Source organism: Chrysochloris asiatica, unplaced genomic scaffold (assembly GCF_000296735.1).
Source record: "Chrysochloris asiatica unplaced genomic scaffold, ChrAsi1.0 scaffold00328, whole genome shotgun sequence".
NCBI classification, from domain to species: Eukaryota; Metazoa; Chordata; class Mammalia; order Afrosoricida; family Chrysochloridae; genus Chrysochloris; species Chrysochloris asiatica.
This window is the reverse complement of record NW_006408846.1, coordinates 725,405-747,231: the sequence shown is the minus strand read 5'-3', so window position 1 is coordinate 747,231 and position 21,827 is coordinate 725,405. Positions and strand designations below refer to the sequence as shown.

At 38.4% G+C, this 21,827-nt stretch overlaps 1 protein-coding gene across 1 annotated transcript in view; it reads left to right on the top strand.

Moving 5' to 3' along the window:
- The window catches only part of LOC102825461, a 59,388-nt gene that overhangs the window by 26,536 nt on the left and 11,025 nt on the right, over positions 1 to 21,827 (top strand). Inside the window, exons 8-11 of the mRNA XM_006875476.1 lie at positions 8,330 to 8,367; positions 9,672 to 9,936; positions 18,993 to 19,199; positions 21,220 to 21,321. Coding sequence (XP_006875538.1) covers positions 8,330 to 8,367; positions 9,672 to 9,936; positions 18,993 to 19,199; positions 21,220 to 21,321 — 612 coding nt within the window. The remainder of the gene's footprint in view (positions 1 to 8,329; positions 8,368 to 9,671; positions 9,937 to 18,992; positions 19,200 to 21,219; positions 21,322 to 21,827) is intronic.

Below are 21,827 nucleotides of genomic sequence, written 5' to 3'. Positions count from 1 at the left end.
ATCCATAAGGTAGTCAAACATATATAGCTTTAAAAAGCACACAAGTTCAATCTTTTCTTCTTCACCCTTAGATAAATCCCATTCATATGCATATGGTCTTGGACCTCTAGCAGAGTGGATCCATTAGGCCCTAGATCCAGCATGACATCTACTCCATGCAATTCCAGAAGCTGTTTTTTCTGTCCTCAGCTTAAGCATTTTATCGCCTATATTTCTTTCAGTCCCTAATACATTTTATAAAGCAAACATAACCCTCATACCAAAACCAAGAAAGGACATGACTAAAAAATAAAATTATATAGACCAATAGCCTTCATGAACATAGATGCAAATCAAAACAACAATGAGATATCATCTCACACCAGCACTAACAGCAAAGTTCAAAAAAACAAAGGAAAATGTTATGGAGTTTCCTTAGGATTTTGGAAATAGAAATCCTTATGATCTAGAAATTCCTCTTCTGGGTATATATCCACAAGAAATACAAGCCAGAACATGCATACATATATGCACACTAATGTTCATCGTGGCACTATTCACAAAGTAAAAAGATGGAGACATTCTAAGTGTCCATCAATGGAAAAATGACGGGTAACTTAGACATTGTCTATCAAAAACAGGGGGCTGTGTGCTGGTGGGTAGAAGACTGCCTTGCAAAATGTGCCATTTGATTGTTTAAATGGTTTTATATCCCTGTATGTTTTTGTGTGGGCACTTAGGATGTCTCCATTTTTTTCTATATTCTGGAATAGTTTGAGTAGAATTGGTGTTAGCTCTTCTCAGAATGTTTGGTAAAACTTACCAATAAAGCCTTCTTAGCCTGGACTGTTTTTGGTTGGGAGTTTTTGAGGACCTGGTCAATTTCTTCTTTTGTTATAGGTCCGTTCAAGTTTTCTATTTCACTCTTTGTAAGTTTAAGCAGGTCATGTTTTACTAAAAATGTTTCACAAATTTAAAATTTGTTGGAGTACAACTCTTCATAGTACTCTGTTATTATCTTTGTATTTTCACTGGGTCTGTTGTGACATCACCCATGTGGTTTCTAATCCATCTTACTTATGTCTTCTTCCTCTTTTCTTTTCTTAGATTTGTCAATGGTTTGCCAATTTAATTAACATTTTCATAGAACCAATTTCTTGCCTAGTTGATTCTTTCTATAGTTTTCGTTTTCTATCTCCTTTATTTCTGCTGTAGTCTTTATTATTTCTTTTCTTCTGGTGATTATTGATTTCCTTTGCTGGTCTTTTCCTAATTGTTGTAGATGCTGTGTTAATGTGTTGATTTTGGTTCTTTGCTCTTTGGATGTGTGCATTTATAGCAATAAGTTGTTCTCTGAGCACTGTTTTTCCTGTGTCTCTAAGGTTTGGGTATGTTGTGTTTTCATTTGTTTGTAGGAAATTTTTTATTTCACTTTGCATTGTTTTATTATTCAGTTTTCATATATTTGATTTAATTTCCTTGATTTTTCCAATTGTTGATTTCTAATTTTATAACATTATGAGAAGATGTTTTGTAGTATTTTGATGTTTTAAAATTTATTGAGACTTGCTTTATGGCCTAAGATATGGTCTATATTGGAGAATGTTCTTTGTATACTGGAAAATAATATGTGTTGTTGGGTTGGATTCACTGCACAAATCTATGAGGTCAAGTTGATTGAGTGTGTTGTTTAGTTCCTCTATATCTTTGTTGAGTTTCTTTCTGTTTATTCAATCCTTTTTTGAAAGTGGCATATTAAAATTTCTCACTGCTATTATAGAGTTGTCTGTTTCTGTCTTCAATTCTATTAGGGCTTGCTTTATGTATTTTGTAATATTACCATGCTTTATGTAATATTGCCACTCCTACTCCTTTTTTATTACAAATGTTGTTGTTGTTGTTAAGTGCCGTCGAGTCGGTTCCGACCCATAGCGACCCTGTACAGGGTTTCCGAGGGTGTAAATCCTTACGGGAGTAGAAAGCCTCATCTTTCTCCCGCAGAGCGCCTGGTAGTTTTGAACTGCTGACCTTAAGGTTCGCAGCCCGATTCGTAACCACTACGCTAATAGCAAGGTATATTTCTTCCCAATCTTTAATTTTTAAATAAATTTTAGTCTTTGTGTGTTATGTGTGTCTCTCATAGACAGCATATTAAAGGATCCTGTTTTCTTATCTATTCTTTTATTCTCTGTCTCTTGACTGGTACATATAATATAATCCATTGACAATCATTATAATTGTCGATATGGCTGGATTGTTGTTGTTGTTGTTATGTGCCATCGAGTCGGTTCCGACCCATAGCGACCCTGTATAGGGTTTCCTAGGGTGTAAATCTTTACAGGAGTAGAAAGCCTCATCTTTCTCCCGCGGTGCAGCTGGTAGTTTCGAACCGCTGACCTTAAGGTTCGCAGCCCGATTCGTAACCACTACGCTACCAGAGCTCCTTATGACTGGATTAGTTGCTGTCATTATGCTGTTTGTTTCTTTGTGGTGCTGCTGATTTCTTTTTTCTGTATATTTTCCTGTGCTGAGTTCATTTTTTTGTGTACTTTATCTTGCCAATTTCTTCATAGTTTTAATGTTCCCACAATCTTCTTGAATTTTCCTTTTCTTAGCTTGATGTGGAGATGTATTAAGTTTCTTTGAGGTTACCCTATATTTTATTAAGTGCTTCCTGTTTTTATGACAGTCTGTTTTATCCTGAGGTCTACCTGACATCCTTACCACCTGGATCTCTTTTACTTAAATTTTCCCTTCTTTCACTTTGTAGTTGTCCTGATAATAGATTGACACCCGGATTCCCTAATTTCATTCATGTAGTTTTGTTCTGCTCTGGATTCTTTGCTCTCTGGGATGAAGATTTCTGCTGGTTGTCTGCTCTTGTTGATTCTCAGTCCTAAGAACTCCCTTTAATATGTTTTGGAATGCTGGCTTGACCTTTACAAAATCCATTAATTTCTGTTTATCCTGAAATGTTCTGATTTTGCTGTCATATTTTATTGACAGCTTTGTTGAGTATATGATTCTTGGTTGGCAGTTTTTTTCTTTCAGAGTTTTGTATTTGTTTCCCACTGCGTTTTTCTCTTTTTAAAATTTTCATTGTGAATTATGTAGGTTTAGATGGGAGAACATAAGTTTTACATTCATTTTATCGTATTTCGTTTCATTGCAATGATTACAATCCCCTCCATGTATCATGAAACAATCAAAGGGTACATCCCACAGGCCTGCCCCCCGGCCGACAGCACACAAGCCCTTCTCCCTCCCTGAGTCCAGTGTCCCCAGCCACTCCATCTGTCCACATCATCATCTCTGCCTCCATTTCTGACGTCACTGCTTCTCTGGGTAGGGTCCTGCACTTTGCTCTTCTCCCTTGATGGTCCCAAGGACCTCTGCTCCTGGACTGCAAAGTCAACCACTCCCCTTCTTTTGTTACAAAACATCTACCTTTACATTTCTGACCCTCACAGTCAGTCCTGATAGCAATTATTCACTATTGCACCACAAGAGTCTTATCCCCATCTCCCCATCTCCTTTTATTAGTCCATCCCAACAGATTGGAAACCACTCAGTGAAGATTCTACCTTCCCCTGCCCCGTCTGAAACTAGACTCCTTTTTGAAAGCTTATAAGCCAGTCACTTCATGCCTTTGTAGCCCCCCCCCCCCCCATTTTGAGTAGCCAATGTCTAAGTTGCCCATCCCTGTCAACCCTGTATACCGAGGGGGTGGGAGTGATCCTCGCTGTAAAGATTTGGTCCTTTTTTTGAGCTACTACATCCATAAGTATAGGTAAAGTTGATCAAATTGTAGCAGGTTTCTCTTTTTTTTTTTTTTTTTCTTCTTTCTTCTTCTAGTTGAGTTCTGATTATCCAGCCATTGAAGCCATGTCAAATGGGCACTATTTGAAAGTACAGGTGTTCTTGTGCATCTCCCCTCACTTCATATCAATTGGAGGCTTCACTCTCCACTCTAGTCCTCTGTGGCTATGTCACTGCCTCTGATCCCAGGAGTCCCAGGTCTTACCATACTGCTGGCCAACCAGGTCTCCAGCCAGGGTCGCAGGAGTCTACTGAATGTAGTCAGACTTAGCTCCCAACTTCATTGCTCTTTTTCCCCCTCTTCCCCTTATTGGTGACCAGTGTATTCACCAGCCAGACCACATGCCTCCTCGTGTATTCCCCTTGAGTCTTAGTCTTGGAAGGGGGTTTGCTCTGAGGGGACCTGACCACTTGCCTTGATGGCTCCTAGGTGAACAGCTTGCTTGTTCTTGTAGTAGTTAATCAGACTGCTGTTATTGTTTTTTATTTTTCCTGCTGGTCTTTCTTTCACAAAGTAGCTTCTGTTCTAGCTGCTCCAGGCTGGTCTACTTGTCCATTCAAGTGGAAATTTCCCAACTCAGAAGATTCTGGATGGGGTTCAGGATTTCACCTCTGGTCTTATGCAGTGCAAATGCTCCACAGGAAGCCACTTTCACTGGGCAACTTATAGCCCCCTTTAAGGTATTCCAATTAGTTATAGGCTGAAGAAGGGCTTACAAGCTTTCTATTGTGTTTTTTCTGGCTATTCCTTTCTCTCCCCCTCAAGTATCTATTTTACAATGGTAGGCAAGGGAAACCAAGATTCAAAAGACAGCCAAACATTTTAACATTATTCCCCTCTTTCATCCATTCAAAATATGACTCAATTCCTGTACCCCGGAGCCCTGTTGTTCCAAGGTTGTGCATACATCATCATTTACCTCTGTCCCACTTAGCCCATGCAAACCAACCTAACTGTTTTCCCATCCACCTTGTTCTTCCATTCCACTCCCCCTTCTTATGTATCCTCTCCCGCCAGCACACAAGCTATCCTGTGTCTATTCCCTACCCTGTGCTCTATTTTCCCCTCCTTCCCTGCCTCACCTCATCCAATAAATCCCAGTATGTATATACACATATTTCAACCCATTTAGGGTGGGTTCTTTTTCTTAATCTTTTACAATAATGGTTCTATCTAGTATTTATCTTTTGTGACTGACTAGTTTCACTCAGCATAATGTCCTCAAGGTTCATCCATGTTATGTGGTAGCTTGCAGCTTCCTTGTTATTCTTTAAGGTAGCATAGTATTCCATTGTGTGTATGTAACACAGTTTATTTATCCATTCTTCAATTGATGGACACTTAGGCTGTCTTCATCTTTTTGTCCCATTGCTTTCTTGCCTGCATGGTTTCTATTGAGAAATCAGAGCTAAATTTTATTGGCTTTCCTTCGTGGTAACACTTCTTTTTTCCCTAGCTGCTGTCAGGATTCTTTCTTTATCTTTGATTCAGGAGAGTTTGACTATGAGATGTCTTGGTGATTTTCTTTTGGGGATTTTCTGCCTGAGGTTCATTCAGCTTCTGAATGCTTATCTTTATGTCTTTCAAGATGTTAGGAACATTTTCTTCCAGCAGCTATTTGACTATCTCATAGATCCCAGCTTGCTTGACAAAGGTCACCTTGTCCTCACCAAGCGGGGAGAGTGCTTAGGGCAGCAAGTGGTTACCTAGAGCGGGTTTGGCTCTGCCGGAACCCATGTTTCCCTACCGCTGCCACCACACCTTGCAGACTCCAAGGGTTGCAATCTCAGTCCAGGAGTCAGCGAGTCCTTGCCTCTGGCTAGCTGCTCAAGTTGTGACAACCAGACTCTCCGAGAGGAGAACATCTTTCAGACTTTCGTCAACCTAACAGTTTGGTAACCAGTAAAAATGGATCTTCAGAACTGGTGATGGATCCAATTTTCCTGCCAGCACACACAAGCTTTTTTCATTCCTGACACTCCTTTTCCCCCCAGTCTCTCAGAATAGGCAAATGGTTAGAGCCATCCTCAATGGCAACAGTAAGGATGATGCTTTTCCAAGTACCAGACTTTTTCAACCTCACTTTTTGTTTGCTTCCCTCATTCCTGAATTTGATTTTCAGAGGAAGAGTAAACTTTCTCTCATCTCTCTTAAGGCTTTTTAGTTTAATTTGGCTCTTGTTATTTCCAGAAACAGAGGGTGTTTATAGAATAGATGCCAGAGCTCTTATTGCTGCCTCTGCTGTCTTCCTAACTCCCTCCCTTCTTTCACTTTTTATCAACACTTCAAGGGTTTAAGAAATTGTTGCGGATGCCCTAAGCCGAGAAAACAAAACAAAAGACCACAGGCAAAAACGAGCTAGAAAATTGGGCCTAGAATTAAGTTTGGATTGATTGAGCCTGAGAGAAAGGTGTGATGGGAGAATAAATACTTTTCTCAGGACTGGGTTAGGTGAATTTAAGTGTTAAATATGTTCCATTAAAGATAAATGTTCTTTAATGAAATATATTGCTGTTTTGGATATATATATATTTGTTGTTAAGTGCCTTGGAGTCAGTTCTGACTCATAGCGACCCTGCACTGGGTTACTGAGGCTGTAAATCTTTACTGGAGCAGAAAGCCTCATCTTTCTCCCATGGAACAGCTGGTGGTTTCGAACTGCGGAACTTGAGGTTCACAGCCCAATTCATAACCACTACGCTACCAGAGCTCCTTAGACACACACATATATATAGTTTTATTTATGTTGAAAAGTAATACTCTTCCCTTTATTTCACTAGTATTTAATATTCTGTTAACCTCTTCTGTTTATGCTTACAGGAAAAATTGAGTTATTCAGGATTTCTTTTGCTTGGAGACATTTAGAAAAATATCAATCTTATTTTCCTGTACAATATTAGACATTTACATGAATATTCATAATAGTTTTCAACTTGTTCTTATTTATGTTAATCTGTATCCTTAGAAACAAAGCTTGAATAATTTTGATCTTGTCAAACTAAAGACTTTGGAAGTTATTATCATCATGGAAAAATAACCTACAAAAATTTTGCAGCCTGATTGATTGTCTTACTTAGTAGTTTTATTTAATAACATAGTTGTGTTTCTCTTTAAATAGCATAAATATTGTGAGATTGCTCTGTTAAGTTGAAAGTGTATCATGGGCATATGTGTCTTCTTTATATGCATGATAGTAAAATAAAAGCATACCATTTGCTAAATTTCTTCTTTTTAACCTTGCCTAGAAGCATGGTTGAGAGAGATTATTCAAGTTAATGACATAAAGAATCATAAAGTTTCCAGATGGACATATAAGCATTGTTCTAAATGTAAGAAAATAGAGTACACAACTTACTGTACTTTCGATAGTAGAAAGATGAAGCTTTCTACTCCTGAAAAGCTTTATAGCCATGGAAAATCCTGTATAGGGTTGCTGCAAGTCAGAACCAGCTCCACTGCACAGTACCTTCTAAGGTAGGCAGGGCTGTTGCTGCTGCAATTGTTTGGATTTAAAATGTCAATTGAAACTTTTTTCTTTTGGACATCATACTTTTTTCAAAACATGCAGCAACACCGCCGCTCTGCTTCCTTAAATCTTTCAGTTCCAGCTCCATAAATGATATTCTCAGATTATTTGATCTTTTTTCATTTGTACATTTAGTAAGCAAATGTTCAGAGTGTACCTATCATAAGTGATATCCTCTTCTATTTCCATAATTTCATTTCTCTAAAAACTTGTTTTTATTTTCTTCAAGCCTCCTCACCATCTTGTATCTGTTTCAAATCTTGGCTTATTTGATAATTTCTGTCTTACAGTTAATGTTTCTTTTCTGTTCTCCATAGATAAGATGAATTGTTAATGTTATTAATTTACTTTGTAGGGACCTCAGTTCTAGAAAATAATACAAACTCCATTATAATGAATTCCAGAAATATTTATTAAGATATCCATTAGGATCTGGGGAAATAAATAGAATAAGTCTCATTCCTTTCATTGTTAAAGGATGGGGGAAGGACTAATAAGAAGTGTTACCGATTTGTCACTCTTCCTTTCACGTTAGATTGGAAGCTTTGTGAAAGCAAAGATGAGATAGTTTTTATATTGCTCACTGCATTAAGTATAATTGTCCGGATGATATTTGCTTAATTACAGTGAACAAATTTTTTCCAGTTCCAGTTGCTGTGGAGTGTGGATCCCATGTATGTCAGAGTAGAACTGTTCTCTATAAAGTTGTTAAAAGAAGATGTTTGGGAAGTAGATCACCAGATGCCTTTGGGTAGACTTGAACAACCCTTTTTGATCCCATCCCTGCCACTCCCATAGATGGGAGGATTGATTGGGCCTGACAAAACCCCAACATGCTTTGGTTTGTGTCTTCCTCTCCATTTTTCCTGTCTCATCTGATCCCCAGTAATTGCTTCTTTCCTGAATTAAACAGGCAGACTTCAAAAACTTAATTTTCTCTTTTATGTGAAGATCTTTTGGGAGCTCATTGTGGGATGCTATTTAACTCTTGTTCTCTGTGTCAGGTGGGAACCTTTCTGGTTCTCAGGTCCTTTCCCTCCAGGTAAAGTTTGAAAGGATGTACTTACCCTACTTGTTTTTGAGGTACTTGTTTTCTGTGCTCACAAATGCCAACATAACAAAGACGAGTTTGACTCTTTGGGTGTGTCTTTGCTGCAGTGAAGTAAGGTCACCTGTTTTCTTCCCTGGCTTTTCTAAATCATAGCATTTTGAAAATTGTTCAACTTCTTTTTAGACTAGCACTTCGGAGACACAGGCAGATTGAGGGATTTATTTTCTGGAGATTATGAGACTTACATCTACCCACCCGTGGTCCTCTAATTGTTGGCCACTGCTTGTGGAAGGACCAGTCCACCATGGGCCAAATGTCAAGCATACCAAAAGACTCCCCCTTAGGCTATTTGCTAGTCACTGAGGGAGACCTTCCAAAAGAGGAAATTAAGAAAAAGAAACTAATGTTCGTTATAGAGATTGACCCTACTATAGTCTTGGGGACCCTACTATAGTCTTGGGGACCAAGAAATATGGCCACTCTATGGCTCCCTCTCTATAATACTATTTCTGAAGTTGAACTTGTTTTGCAAAACGGAGAAAAAATGGGGAGAAATCCCCTACGTACAATGCTTTATGGCCCAGAGTGGAGAAATGACTTTCACTGTGAAATCAAAGGGAAAAAAGTCCTGTCCAGGCATTTATTTTTATTTATGAAATTTTAAAGCAACCTGAAGACATCCTAGGTGACCGACTTATAGCAGACATAGCAGCTCATGCTCCACTACTCAATCCCCACTGTCACCTACTACTAGGATCCCTTCATCCTTTCCCTCCCATGAGCCTAACTCAGTCACCAGCCCCACAACCCTCACTCCTTATGAAAGTCAATCTGGGACTAACCCCCTGTCTGTTGGCCCTTTCATTTCCCACCACTTCCCTCCCAGCCTACCTCCAACACTGACCCCTCTCCAATGGGTCTGTGATCAGGATATAGAGTGGGACCCAAAAGAGCCATATTTCCCTGAATACTCCAGGGACAGGATTATATCCCCTGAGAGAAGTACCTGGGTCGGGAGGAAGTCAGCTGATGGTTTGGGTACATGGACCCTTTTCCATGTCTGATTTGAGACAGTACAAAGGGAAGCTAGGGATGTATCAATAGACCCTGAGAAATTTAGATATTAATTCCAAAAACTGTCCTTTAACTTCTCCCTTTCCTAGCAGGATGTGGAATAATTAACCCTATTAAACTTTTGCTGTATTATTGATGAAAGGAACAGGATTAGGTCCAAGTCCAGAGAATAAGCCTATGAAACCCATAGGAATAGCTTTATCTATGATTTTTTTTTTCAGCCAGGACCTACCTGCTGCATACTGGAACTGGGCCCAGGATGGGATTATGATGATGATGTGGATTTTGACAAAAGCAAATACCTGGTTACTTGCCTGTTAGAAAAGATAAGGAGATGTGTGTCTACAGCAGTTAGTTATGACAAGGTTAAAGATATTAGTCAGGGGATAGAGGAAGATCTCCCAACCTTCTTGAGCAAGCTGACTAAGGCATTCCAAAACTATACAAATGTGGACCTAGATTTGGCTACAAGAAGGGCACTCCTGAGTATGAAACTTTTTGACTCAGACCTACCCAGATATCAGAAGAAAATTATGAAAGGCAGAACTGGGATCTTTATTTTGAGTAGTGTAGGTGGCTAACAAGGCTTTTAATACCCTGGATACAGCTGAGGAAGAGAGAGATGAGCAAGCTCATTTATTAACTCTCAACTTGGGATGACCAATTAACTTTGTGCCTCTCCCACCTTGGAAAAATCCATTTGGCTCTATCAACAGAGAATAGAACAACTGAAGGATGGCTGGAGGCTTCTAGGAGCAGGTAATCTTGATCCTAATTTATGCCATAATTGTGGGCAGATGGGACACTTGTGCTGGGAGTGTCCAGAATGGCCTAAAGCATTGACCAACAATCCTGACCTCCTTGATGGCACAAGTCCATTCCCCTCTGGTTGAGGAAGAGCTGCACTGATGGTACCCAGAGACCAGCTATGCTTCTGACCACAAGACAACCGTTATCACTACTGCCAAGCTTAAGAATTAAGAAATCTGTAGAATTTGGATCCCAAACTTTGGTCTTATTATAAAACCATTATGTTATTGAAGTGAAAAGCAAGACTTTTATTTATGTTAGATATGGCAGGAACTGTCTCTATTTTGCCAGCCTTACTTGGACCCTACCCCTCCACTGAATGCAGGGTTGTGGAGGTTGGAGTCAAATCCTAGTTGAAACCCTTGACTAAGCCATTGTTATGCCATTTCCAAAATAAATGCTTTCTGCATTTACATATCTGAGTGTCCAACACTCCAGATGGGGATGGATTTCCTTCTCAAATTAGGAGTCCCTATCTCCCTGGGGAATAAACCTCCTGAAGTCCATGAGTCTGGAACAGAGAAATATTATTTACTTTGCTTTCTAGAAAATAGTGCCACGAAATCACCAGAGGTCCTCTGCTGTGTTTTGGATATCTCACAGCCAGACCAGGTTCTGGGGATAGATCCTGTTGAAGTTGCATTGTAGCATGGAGCCAGCTTTCTCTATAACATCAATGCCCATTAAAACCAGAAGTTTTGAGAGTACTCAAATCAGACTCCTATTGACTGGATAACTTGGAACATGGTGTTCCCCCTACAATACTCCTGTCTTGCATGCATTAGAGCCTGATGGGTCCTATTAGTTTATTCAAGACCCAAGAGCAGTAAATGAAGTTGTTTTCTCAATTTACCCAATGTTTCTTAATCCCTATATGCTACTCACTCAAATTCCTGGAGACTCCACTCATTTTACTGTCCCCCACTTAAAGGATGCCTTCTTTTCATCCCTTTGCACTCCCACAGTCAGCCATTTTTGCCTTTGAATAGAGGGACCCTGACTCCAAGGTCACCTCTCAGCTCACTTGGCACTTAATACCCTAAACGTTCCATGTAAGTCCCACCTTATTCAGTAACATCCTTTGATGGCAACTCAGAGAATTTGAAATAAAGAATAGCACACTTTAATATGGTTCGTATGTTGATGACCTCCTTGTCTGCCCCTCTAAAGAAGTTTCCAATGTAAACACTGTCAAACTCCCATGTCATCTTCACACCCTGGAATATCAAATGTCTCTCCAAAAGACCCAAATCTCTAAACAAAAGTCCATTAATTGGATTTCATGCTGTCCCAGGGAACTAGGGCTTTAGCCCCTGACAGGAAAGAAGTAATTGCTAGACCAAGGGTTTCCTCAACTAAAAGACAGTTGCGACCGTTCCTGGGAATGGCAGGATTCTGTAGATTTGGATCCGTAACTTTGGTCTTATTACAAAATCATTACATGAAGCCCTAAATAGAGAACAGAAGACACCATAAGTATGAAACTCTGAATGTGCAGGGGCCTTCAACAGACTCAAAATTCTTCTTGGGGGAAGAGACTCTTCACTTTTACTGCCTTAGAAGTGGTTCACAGCAGACAAAGAAAATTCTAGAAGAAGTCCCCATTATGAAAAAGTGGATGGATCCATTGCCTTTGTCTTTAAAGTTTTCTATCTGTGAAATAGAAATTAATATAGGTACCACCAGGAAACACATTTATAACAAACTTCCTGGGAAGATCTCTGGTAAAGGAGACAAGCATTATTGGGATTGTGGCCCTGGGTTTTCCACATCCTTGTGTCAGAGCTAAAAGTCACGTGTTAGACTGTTACAAAACAAATAAAAACTAACAAGTCTTTTCACCAAAAAAAAAAAAAAAAAATCCAGCACTGTGCTTTCCAAATTTAGAATAACTCTTTAAGCTATCTTCATGAAAACCTGGGAGCTGCATTCAGAGTGCTCACCCAGAATCTTGGCCTTGAACAACACCTATTGCTTACTTCTCCAAACAATGGGACAAGGTAGCTGAAGAATTGCCTCTCTGGCTAAAAGCAGGGATAGGTAAGGCACGGCTAGTTAAAAAAGCCATTGGGATAGTAGGGTAGAGACTCACCAAGTATTTAGAGTTCTTGATGCTAAAGGCCATGCTTGGCTTACAGGAGGAATAATCACTCAATACTGGATTGTAAGGTTAGTTTGAACCACAAGGTTGGTGTTTCAAGCTCACCAGTTGCTCCTAGAAAACCCTATACAGAGTCGCTATGGGTTAGAACGGACTCATCGATACGTAACAATAAAAATAACTAAGCCATAGTTTTAGAAAATCCTGAGGCAACAGTTGAAGTCTGTTAAGTATTGCATCCTACCACTTTACCACAATCCACCACTCGCACTGAAGAGCTGATGCACCAGAGATGGTGTTATTTGTTAAGGGCCGTCAAGCGCGGTCCAACTCAAAGCAACCCTGTATACAGTTTCCAAGGAGCAAATAGTTGTTCAAGTTGACACTGAATTCGAGTAGTACTTACCCTATAGAGTCACTATATGATAGATAGATGAAAGATAGATAGATGAAAGATAGATCAATATATAAAGGTATTTATTAAATATATTGTTGTTGTTAAGAGCCATCAAGTAGGTTTCAACTCATAGTGACCCTGAATGGGGTTTCTGAAGAGCCATTGGTAAATTTGGAACACCAACCTTGTGGTTCAAACTGACTTTGCAGTCCAGTGCATGAACCTGCAGCGCCACCATTAGATATATCTCTATCAAATAAATATCTTTATCTGCCTATCATCTATCGATCTGTCTGTCAACTATTTATCTATCTAATATCCTGCTATTCTCGCTATTATTAATGAACTTTTTTCCATGGAAGGGTTTGGTAATCAGTGACCTCCATACGATGTCACCACTAATATGAAAATACTGTCTTGAAAATTTAACAAGAGGTTTATTTGGTGTCTTAATCATTGTTTATTCGCCCAACTATTGATGCTGCATTTATCAAAAAAAGATAAAAATTTCAACGTGCATGTTTGTCTTTAATGAGCACTGTTCTAGTGTTCACTAGTAACCAGGTGCAGCCACACTGATTCCTAAACATGGAAATCTCATGTATGCAGACTAGAATCACGATTCACAGGGTGTTCTATAACTGATTTTTCAGCAGTAGACCACCAACCTTTCTATCTATAACCATGTGGGTGGTTTCCAGCTTTAAACTTTAGATTAGTAGCCAAGCATCTAACCATTTTCTTATTAAGATTATTTTGCTTATTTGAACTATTCAGACTTTACAGTAAAAATCTCTGAAAATGGTGGAAGGGAAGCTCACTTTGACAAGCTTATGCAACAGCACTATTGTAATCAGATTAGGGGGGTTATAAACTAATCCTTGAAGTAAAGGACAATAAATAATCCAGATGTAAGAAAGTGGAAAAACAAATTAGACAGTGTTTGATTTATATAGTTATCAATTAAGATAGGTAAGTTGGACATCCTTGATACTTGAGCATTAATTCAATTTTACTGTGACAATTCTAATTGTTGTTGTTGTTAGGTGTTGAGTCAGCTCTGACTCCTAGTGACTCTATGCACAACAGAACAAACCACAGCATTCTGGCTGTGCTTCCAACATCTATTTGTTTGTTTTTCTGTCAGTCCATGGTAACCATTACTCAACACCAATACCATAACTCAAATGCATCAATGATTTCATGTTGGATGATAAGTTTTGTCAGTGTGTTTAATATACATGCCTAGTATAAGTCTTTATTTTTTCTTTTGGGTTTATTATAAACATGGACCACTTATGTAACATACTGTGAATGTATAGATTTTATGTTCTATATAATTCTTGCAGTATAAGAAAAACATTCATATGTGAAAAATTGGCCAGAACTGTAGGGAGTAAAAGTACACTAATGACTAAAGTGCCAGAGGGAAGAGGAGAGTTGGTATAAATGTTTTGCTTTAGCTAATGTCCTGTAAGGGAAGACAACTTTAAAGAGCATGATTTTTTCTGGGTTGTATAAATGGAATAAAAATGTTATTAAAAAAATTTCTGCCATTTCCTTAATATTTTCATCTTCAAAATGTTTTCTTTCTCTCACTTCTCTGGGTGAAAGTAAGTTCACTTCTTAACTTACAGTGCAGATAGTGATGAGTATAAATGTAATATTCTCTGATGAGAAGACCAGAACATAAAGCTGATCTTCCCACACTTCTTTTTCTAATATAAATAGGATAAATACCAACCATATAGTAAATCAGAGAAAATTAAACACAAGAACATATTTTAAAATATTGTGGCTAATTTGGGCTCATATTAATACAAGGTTGATTTAATATTGTGTTGTTGTTGTTAAGCTGAGTTAGTTCTGACTCACAGCAACCTAGATGTAGTTTACAAGGAGCCACTGGTGGGTTTGAACCACTGACCTTGCAGTTAACAGTTACAGCACCACATCAGGACCCCGATATTATGATAGAGTGAAAAAGAAAACTAGAAGCAGAATATATTCTTAATTTTGACCTTAAAACTAAATAAACAAACAGAAAACAATAGTAAAAACAAGAACAAAAACAACAAAAATCCTAAAGCTAACACCATACAATTTCTGGTACAATAGTTGAAGCTCTTTCGAAAGTATATCAGGGGCTGCATTTGCTGGAAATCATGAACACATAGTGATCATTTTGCTGAAGTGAATAGTCAGATTTGGGAAGCAGTGAAATATATTTAAAACCCAACAATTATAATCTAATATCAGTTGATGCTAGAGAAGCATTTTAAAACATCCAACATGAATTTTTCAACAAAGTGATGCAGCATTGGAGGCACTCACTCATCTATGCCAAAACGTTTGGAGGACAGCTACCTGACCAACTTATTGGAAGAGATCCATATTTGTGCACTTTCCAAAGAGAGGTGACCCAATGGAATATGGAAATTATTGGAAAATATAATTAATATCACATGCCAGTACAATTTTACTAAAGATAATTCAAAAATGGCTGCAACAGTGCATTGACAGGGAACTATCAAAGGTTCAAGAAAGATTCAGACACATGGACATGGAAATTTGGATATCATTGCTGATGTCAGATGGATCTTGGCTGAAAGCAGAGATTACCAGAAAGATGTTTACCTGTGCTTTATTGACTTTGCAAAGGCTTTCAACTGTGTAGATCGTGACATGATAATAATAACATTGAAGAGAATGAATTTTCCAGAACACTTACGTGTGATCATGAGAAACCTATACATAGTTAGTACAAGAGAGCAAGGGGACACTGAGTGGTTTAAAATCAGGAAAGGTGTGCTACAGGGCTGTATTCTTCCACAGTACTTAGTCAATCTGTATGTTGAGCAAATAATTCAAGAAACTAGATTATGTGAAGTAGAACATGACATCAGGATTAGAGGAAGACTCACTAACAAACTGTGATATGCAGATAATTCAAGCTTGCTTGCTGAAAGCAAAAAGGATTTAAAATACTGATGAAGATCAAAACCATACCTATGAATTGCACCTCAATGTAAATAAAACAAACAACCTCACTACTGAACTAATACATAATATCATGATAAATGGAGAAAAGTTTGGCATTGTCAAAAACTTCATTTTGCTTGGACACACTATCCAAACTCATGGAAGCAGCAGTCAGGAAATCAAACAACATAATGCATTAGGCAAATCTGTTGCACAAGACTTCTTTAAAGTGTCCAAGAGTAAATATTTCAGTTTGGGGACTAAGGTGCACCTGACCCAAGCCATGGCATTTCTGATAGCCTCATATGCATGAGAAAATCAGACAATTAATAAAGAACATTAAAGAAGTGATGCATTTGGATTATGGTGTTGGAGAAGAATATTAAAAGTACAATGGACTGCTAAAAAAACGAACAAATATGTATTGGAAGAAGTATAACCAGAATGCTCCTTAGAAGTCAAATTAGTGAGACTTCATCTTTCGTACTTTGGACCTATTGTTAGAAGCAACAAGTTCCAAGATCTCATGCTTGGTTAAGTGGACGCTCAGCGACAAAGAGGAAGACCCCCAACAAGATAGATCGGCACAGTTGTAGCAGCAATTAGCTCAAACTTAACAACGATTGCTAGGATAGTGCTGGACTGGACAGTGTTTTGTTCTGTTGTGCATAAAGTTGTTATGAGTTGGAACCAATTTGGCGGCACCTAACAACAATAATGGAGTCCTGGTGTGGCGCTGTGGGTTAATGCGGCAGACTGCAAAGTCATTTGAACTGCAAGGTTGGTGGTTCAAGCTCACCAGCTGCCCCTTGGAAACCCTATACAGGGTCTCTATGGGTCAAAATTGACTCGACAGTATTTAACAACAACGACAATGATATGAATTGATTATACAAGCTCTCAGCAAACTAGGAATAGAGGGTAATTACTAATGAATTAAACCTGTTCAGAGAAGGTTTTTCCCTTTGCCCTTGATTATTGGGAGATAACATGCCCTTTGATTCTCTGCCTAGTAGCTCTTGTGTCACACCAGAGAGTCTGATACCAACATAATTCATGGTGGAGGCTTTGACCTGAACAGTAGCAATCTTACCTCTAGAGTGACTGAGGAATAAGGTTTGCCCCATGGGTGGTCAATCATGTCTATGTGACCAATCCCCGTTAACACTTTGGGTGCCAAAACTGTGGTGAGCTTCCCATGTTGGCACTATTTCATGCATGTTGTCATGCATATTTATTGGGGGACAAAAGTGCTGTCTACACACTGTACCAAGATAATACAACTGGAAGCACTACATCTGGTCTTTCTTGAATCATGACATATGAATGTCTTCCCTTTGTTTATTATTTTTTTTCTCTTCGCTTATTTTAATCATTATCCCTTAGTCATAATAAATCACACAAGAATATAACAGATTTTCTGAGCTATACGAGTCTTATAAAATATCGGGCTTGAGAGAGATCTTTGGGACCTCTTGACATCTCCAACTTGATAAAGAACATCGACCAAAAACTCCAGTTAACATTATACATATAAGAAGACAGATGCTTTCTCTCTGCAAGTCTGGAATAATGTAAAGATGGCCCTTTTCACCATTCCCATTCAATATTATCCTGTAAGTTTTAGTAAGTATAATTGCAGTAGAAAGGAAATAGTAGACATCGGCAAAATGCTATCATTGTGGCCCCTCTTCCCAACTGAGGATGAGCAGAAGAATAGTTCTTGTGCTGAATCATTCTAATAAACACCAGTCAGATGCCAGTTACTGTCCTAGAAAATCCTAATAAAAGATGCCTGGAACAGGACTGGAGAAGTCATCCTGGCAACATGAATCTTGGTCAATCACTTAGAATACCCTTTGCTTTCAGATATTTTGTGTCTTTGGTTTTATAAAGTGGAGGGTCAGAGAAAAAGAGGAAGACCCCCAATGAGATGGATTGGCCAAGTGGCAGCATCGATGGACTCAAGTGTGGCAACAGTAGTGAGGTTGGCCCAGGATCCGGCAGTGTTTCGTTCTGCTGTGCATAAGGTTGCTATGGCTCGGTACTGACTCGATGGCACCTAACAACAACAATAGTTGCATTGAGAAAGAACTGGCAGAGTAGGGTAATGCTTGGCAAAGTTCTTTCACTTTCTTGTTCTGGATCAGCTCTGGCTGACCTCTGCTTCCTAGGAATTCAACCTTCTTCGGCTCTCACCTGACCGGATTTGGCCATTTCTTCAGCCTTGTGAGTCAAGAACCTGTCGTCTGCTCTGCCAATTTGCATTTGTCAGCTGCTGCATCCACATGAGAATAAGCCTTCAAACTGACTTTTTTTTTTTTTTTTGATGTTTTATTGTGAATTATGAGATAGTGTACATGGGAGAACACTAGCTTTACATTCATTCTATCGTATACAGTTTAATTGCCATGGTTACAATCCCCTCCATGCATCATCAACCAACCAAAGGGTATATCCTGAAAGCCTGCCCCTAGTTATCAGCACACAGCCCCTCTCCCTCTCTGGGTCTAGAGTCCCCAGCCACTCCATCTCTCTATGTCATTGTCTCTGCCTCCATCTCTGGCATCACTGTTTCTCTGGGTAGGGTCCCTCACTCCACTCTTCTCCCTTGATGGTCCCAGAGACATCCACTCCTGGACTGCAAAGTCAATCACTCCCCTCCCTTTGCTACACAAAATCTACCTTTACATTTGCAACCCTCACAGCCAGTCCTGATAGCAATTATTCACTATCTTAATTTCTCATTGCTCCATTATTATTCTATCATAGAGATGGCTGCTATTGTCTTCTCACACATATTTTTAATCCACAATACTGAAAAGGAATAAAAAGGGGAAGAAATAAAAGTTTATGTGAGAACGAACTCTCCTGTGGTTTTCTAAGAGTTAGGACCTGGCTAAATACCGTGTGTAACTTTGACATTACTCTCATAGATACATGCTGATTAACAACTTTATATCAGCAAAGAAATACCTTCATTGTATTCCAAGTTAGTCAGAATAGTCTCAACTCTGGGATGTATGGTTCATACAGAAATTAAGAAAACAAGTGTTTCTAGTGTGAAAAAAACCACACAAAAACTCCCTTCTCCCTTTAGCACTGTTGCTTTAATTTAGAGTACTTGAGGAAGTCAGAGGTAAGAGAGTTGTGGCATGTTGAGAATAAGGTTGAGGATAAGGTCATTCTGAAATTCTCATTCAGACAGTTCTCTTTTTTGACACTAATTTTGTTGTTTGATTCTGTACAAAGTTGGATCACATAACTCAGTCGTGGCAGACATATATCATCCTCACATTAGCCACTTCTGTGAGATTCAGTGTGATATTCACAATAACCAGGTACTTGAGTGGCGCTTTTCTTGTTTGATAATGCCTGAAGAAGTGACTTACGCTACTCTCAAATTTCCAAATTCATCTAAGAATACATCTCAGGAGCGCTGCAATCTAAAGAGAACAGGTAAGATGTTCAATGCAGACTTAGAGAACTCCAGAGGAAAGAACGGTATCGGTGGGTATACGACTCACCTGAGATATGTGCTTGTATTAGCAATTCCAGATATTGGTGGACTAGCAGTGTCTGAAGGCACTCTAGCTCTGTTCACTTTTATCAAGAAACCTCACTTACGTTCTTTCTTCTCTGGATTTGTGAAGTAAATCACTATGCCGGAATTTAGCTTTGCCTATTTTATTTGGTTTGCAAGATAATCAAAGTGTGTGCAGTAAGACTGTGATCTTGTCCTCTGGAAATCTAAATTTTTGGTATCATCAATCTAATGTTTCTCATATTTTTATAGAGGTTTCAGGATGGCTTAAATGCTGGCTATTAGAAGAAGGGATGACAATAAGAGGATGACTGTAATTATTCAGAATTTTTATTTATCTGTAAAAATTGTAAAATAGATATATTTCATGATTTTCATGGGACCATAGGAATCTTATGTGGTGCTATACAATAAGCACTAGACTGCTAGGTTATTTTGAACTACAAGGTCAGTGGTTCAAATTCATCAGCCACTCCTTGGAAACCCTATACAGGGGACGCTATGAGTCAGAACAGATTAGACAGCACTTAACAACAATAAAAACACTAATAGGACTCTAGTAATTAATGATGAAATAGTTGCTTCTTTATGACATGAGATAAGATCAAAGGTTTCTTGTCTCTATATCATATAATTCCAGTCTGTTTTATAAAGTTTTCGGTTAGTAACAGTAAGGTCAGCCATTCCAACCCACCAGTCTCTGTGAGAGAAAGATGAGGCTGTCTGGTTTACAGTCTCAGAAACCCTATATAGGGTCCTGAAGACTCAGAACTGACTCAGTGGTGGTGGGTTTAATTTGGGTTTAGTTCATAAAGTCTAACTCCTAGACTATTAGCGATAATCATGATTCATTAGGAAGATTGATTTATTTTTTTAATCAGAATCACATTTATTTACTAATGTGGAATACATGGTTCCTTGTACATTATTTTTGTTTTTGTTGTTTATGAATTATTTACAATATTTTGTCACTTTAATATTTATTTTACAGATTGTTATTACTTTTATATCCATTTTCATCTGGATAAAAAAGTATATCTTCTATGTATGTGAAGAAGAGTCCGTGTGTGGTACGGTGGGATAATGGGCTGGACTGCAGTCGATTTGAGTTACAAGGTTGGCAGTTCAGGCTCACCAGCCTCTCCTCAGAAACCCTATTCAGGGTCACTAGAGGTCAGAACCAACTCAACAGCACTTAACAAGAACAACAATGTGTATGAAAAAGTCCTTGTGGTGCTGTGCGATAAGTGTTGGACTGATAATTGCAAGGTGGACGGTTCAAAGCCACCAGCTGCTCAGGTGGAGGGAGATGTGTCTATCTGCTCCCACAAAGATTTGCAGTCTCAGAAACCATATATAGAGTTACTATGAATCAAATTGACTCAGCTCTCTCTTCTCTCTCTCTCTCTCTCTCTCTCTATATATATATATATATATATAATTATAAATATCAAATGAAGAGAAAACAATTTATATGAACAAATCTTTGATTACATTATTTCAGGTAGAACTTTAGTGAATACTAATTTAGAAAGTTGATCCTCCAAGTGAGTTTTATCTTGGATGAGAGCTTTGTATGTGTTAAGAGAAAGGTACCACATCCTAACAAGTTCTTTAATGTAAAAGACAACTGATATAGGGTGTCTATAATGGGATATACAATTTATGCTCTGTCACATATCTTCCAATATATTTTTTTCTTATAAAAAATGTATTCCTTTGTACTCATCTTGGAAGATAGTTTGGACACTACTTAAGAAAAAAAGTGTTTGTATGCAAAAAAGAAATTCGTCATCAGAATCAGGACCAAGTTAAGGGCTACCAGGATAGTTAGAATTTAAAAGAAGGCTAAGGAAAAGAATATATATATATATATATATATATATATATATATTTTTTTTTTTTTTTTCCACTTTGTTTTTGATCCTTGAAAAGATCCTCAAGAAAAGCAAGAGTTGGAGCTGAGTGGTGGAGTTGAAACTGGAACAGCGAAAACTAAGAATACAACTGCGGTGTCAGACAGCGAAGCGGGGAGAGGTAAGACCTATATGGATAAACAGCCACTGGGGTCATGGAAATCTTGAGACGTGCATATCTGAGGTTACTTTTAAAGAGAAAGGTATAAAAAATTTGAGAAGTGAGGAGAATAAATACCATTTCGTTACTTTCTCCACCCACCATCAAAGTTTTGATGCCCTTTACTGGAATTGTACTGTTTAGAATATTAGACCTCATGGACTTGTCTCTTGCATTTCTCATCATTTTATCTGATCTTACATCCCGGGTGGATTTCTTGATTTATCTTCCAATTTTCCTAATAAGAGTATGCTTCTGGTGTCATTGTTTTACTTCTCAGTAAGCTTTGTTGGTGGTGTTTTCTAAATGTTTCTTTCTTTAAATATAAATCTGCTTTTATTGTCCAGTGCTGTAATTTCAAGTAGACATTGTTGAATTAATTTCAGTACAAAATAACACATCTACTTTCAGTATTTGTTTGGAGTCCTGATGTGGTACTGTGGGTTAATGCACCAGACTGCAAAGCC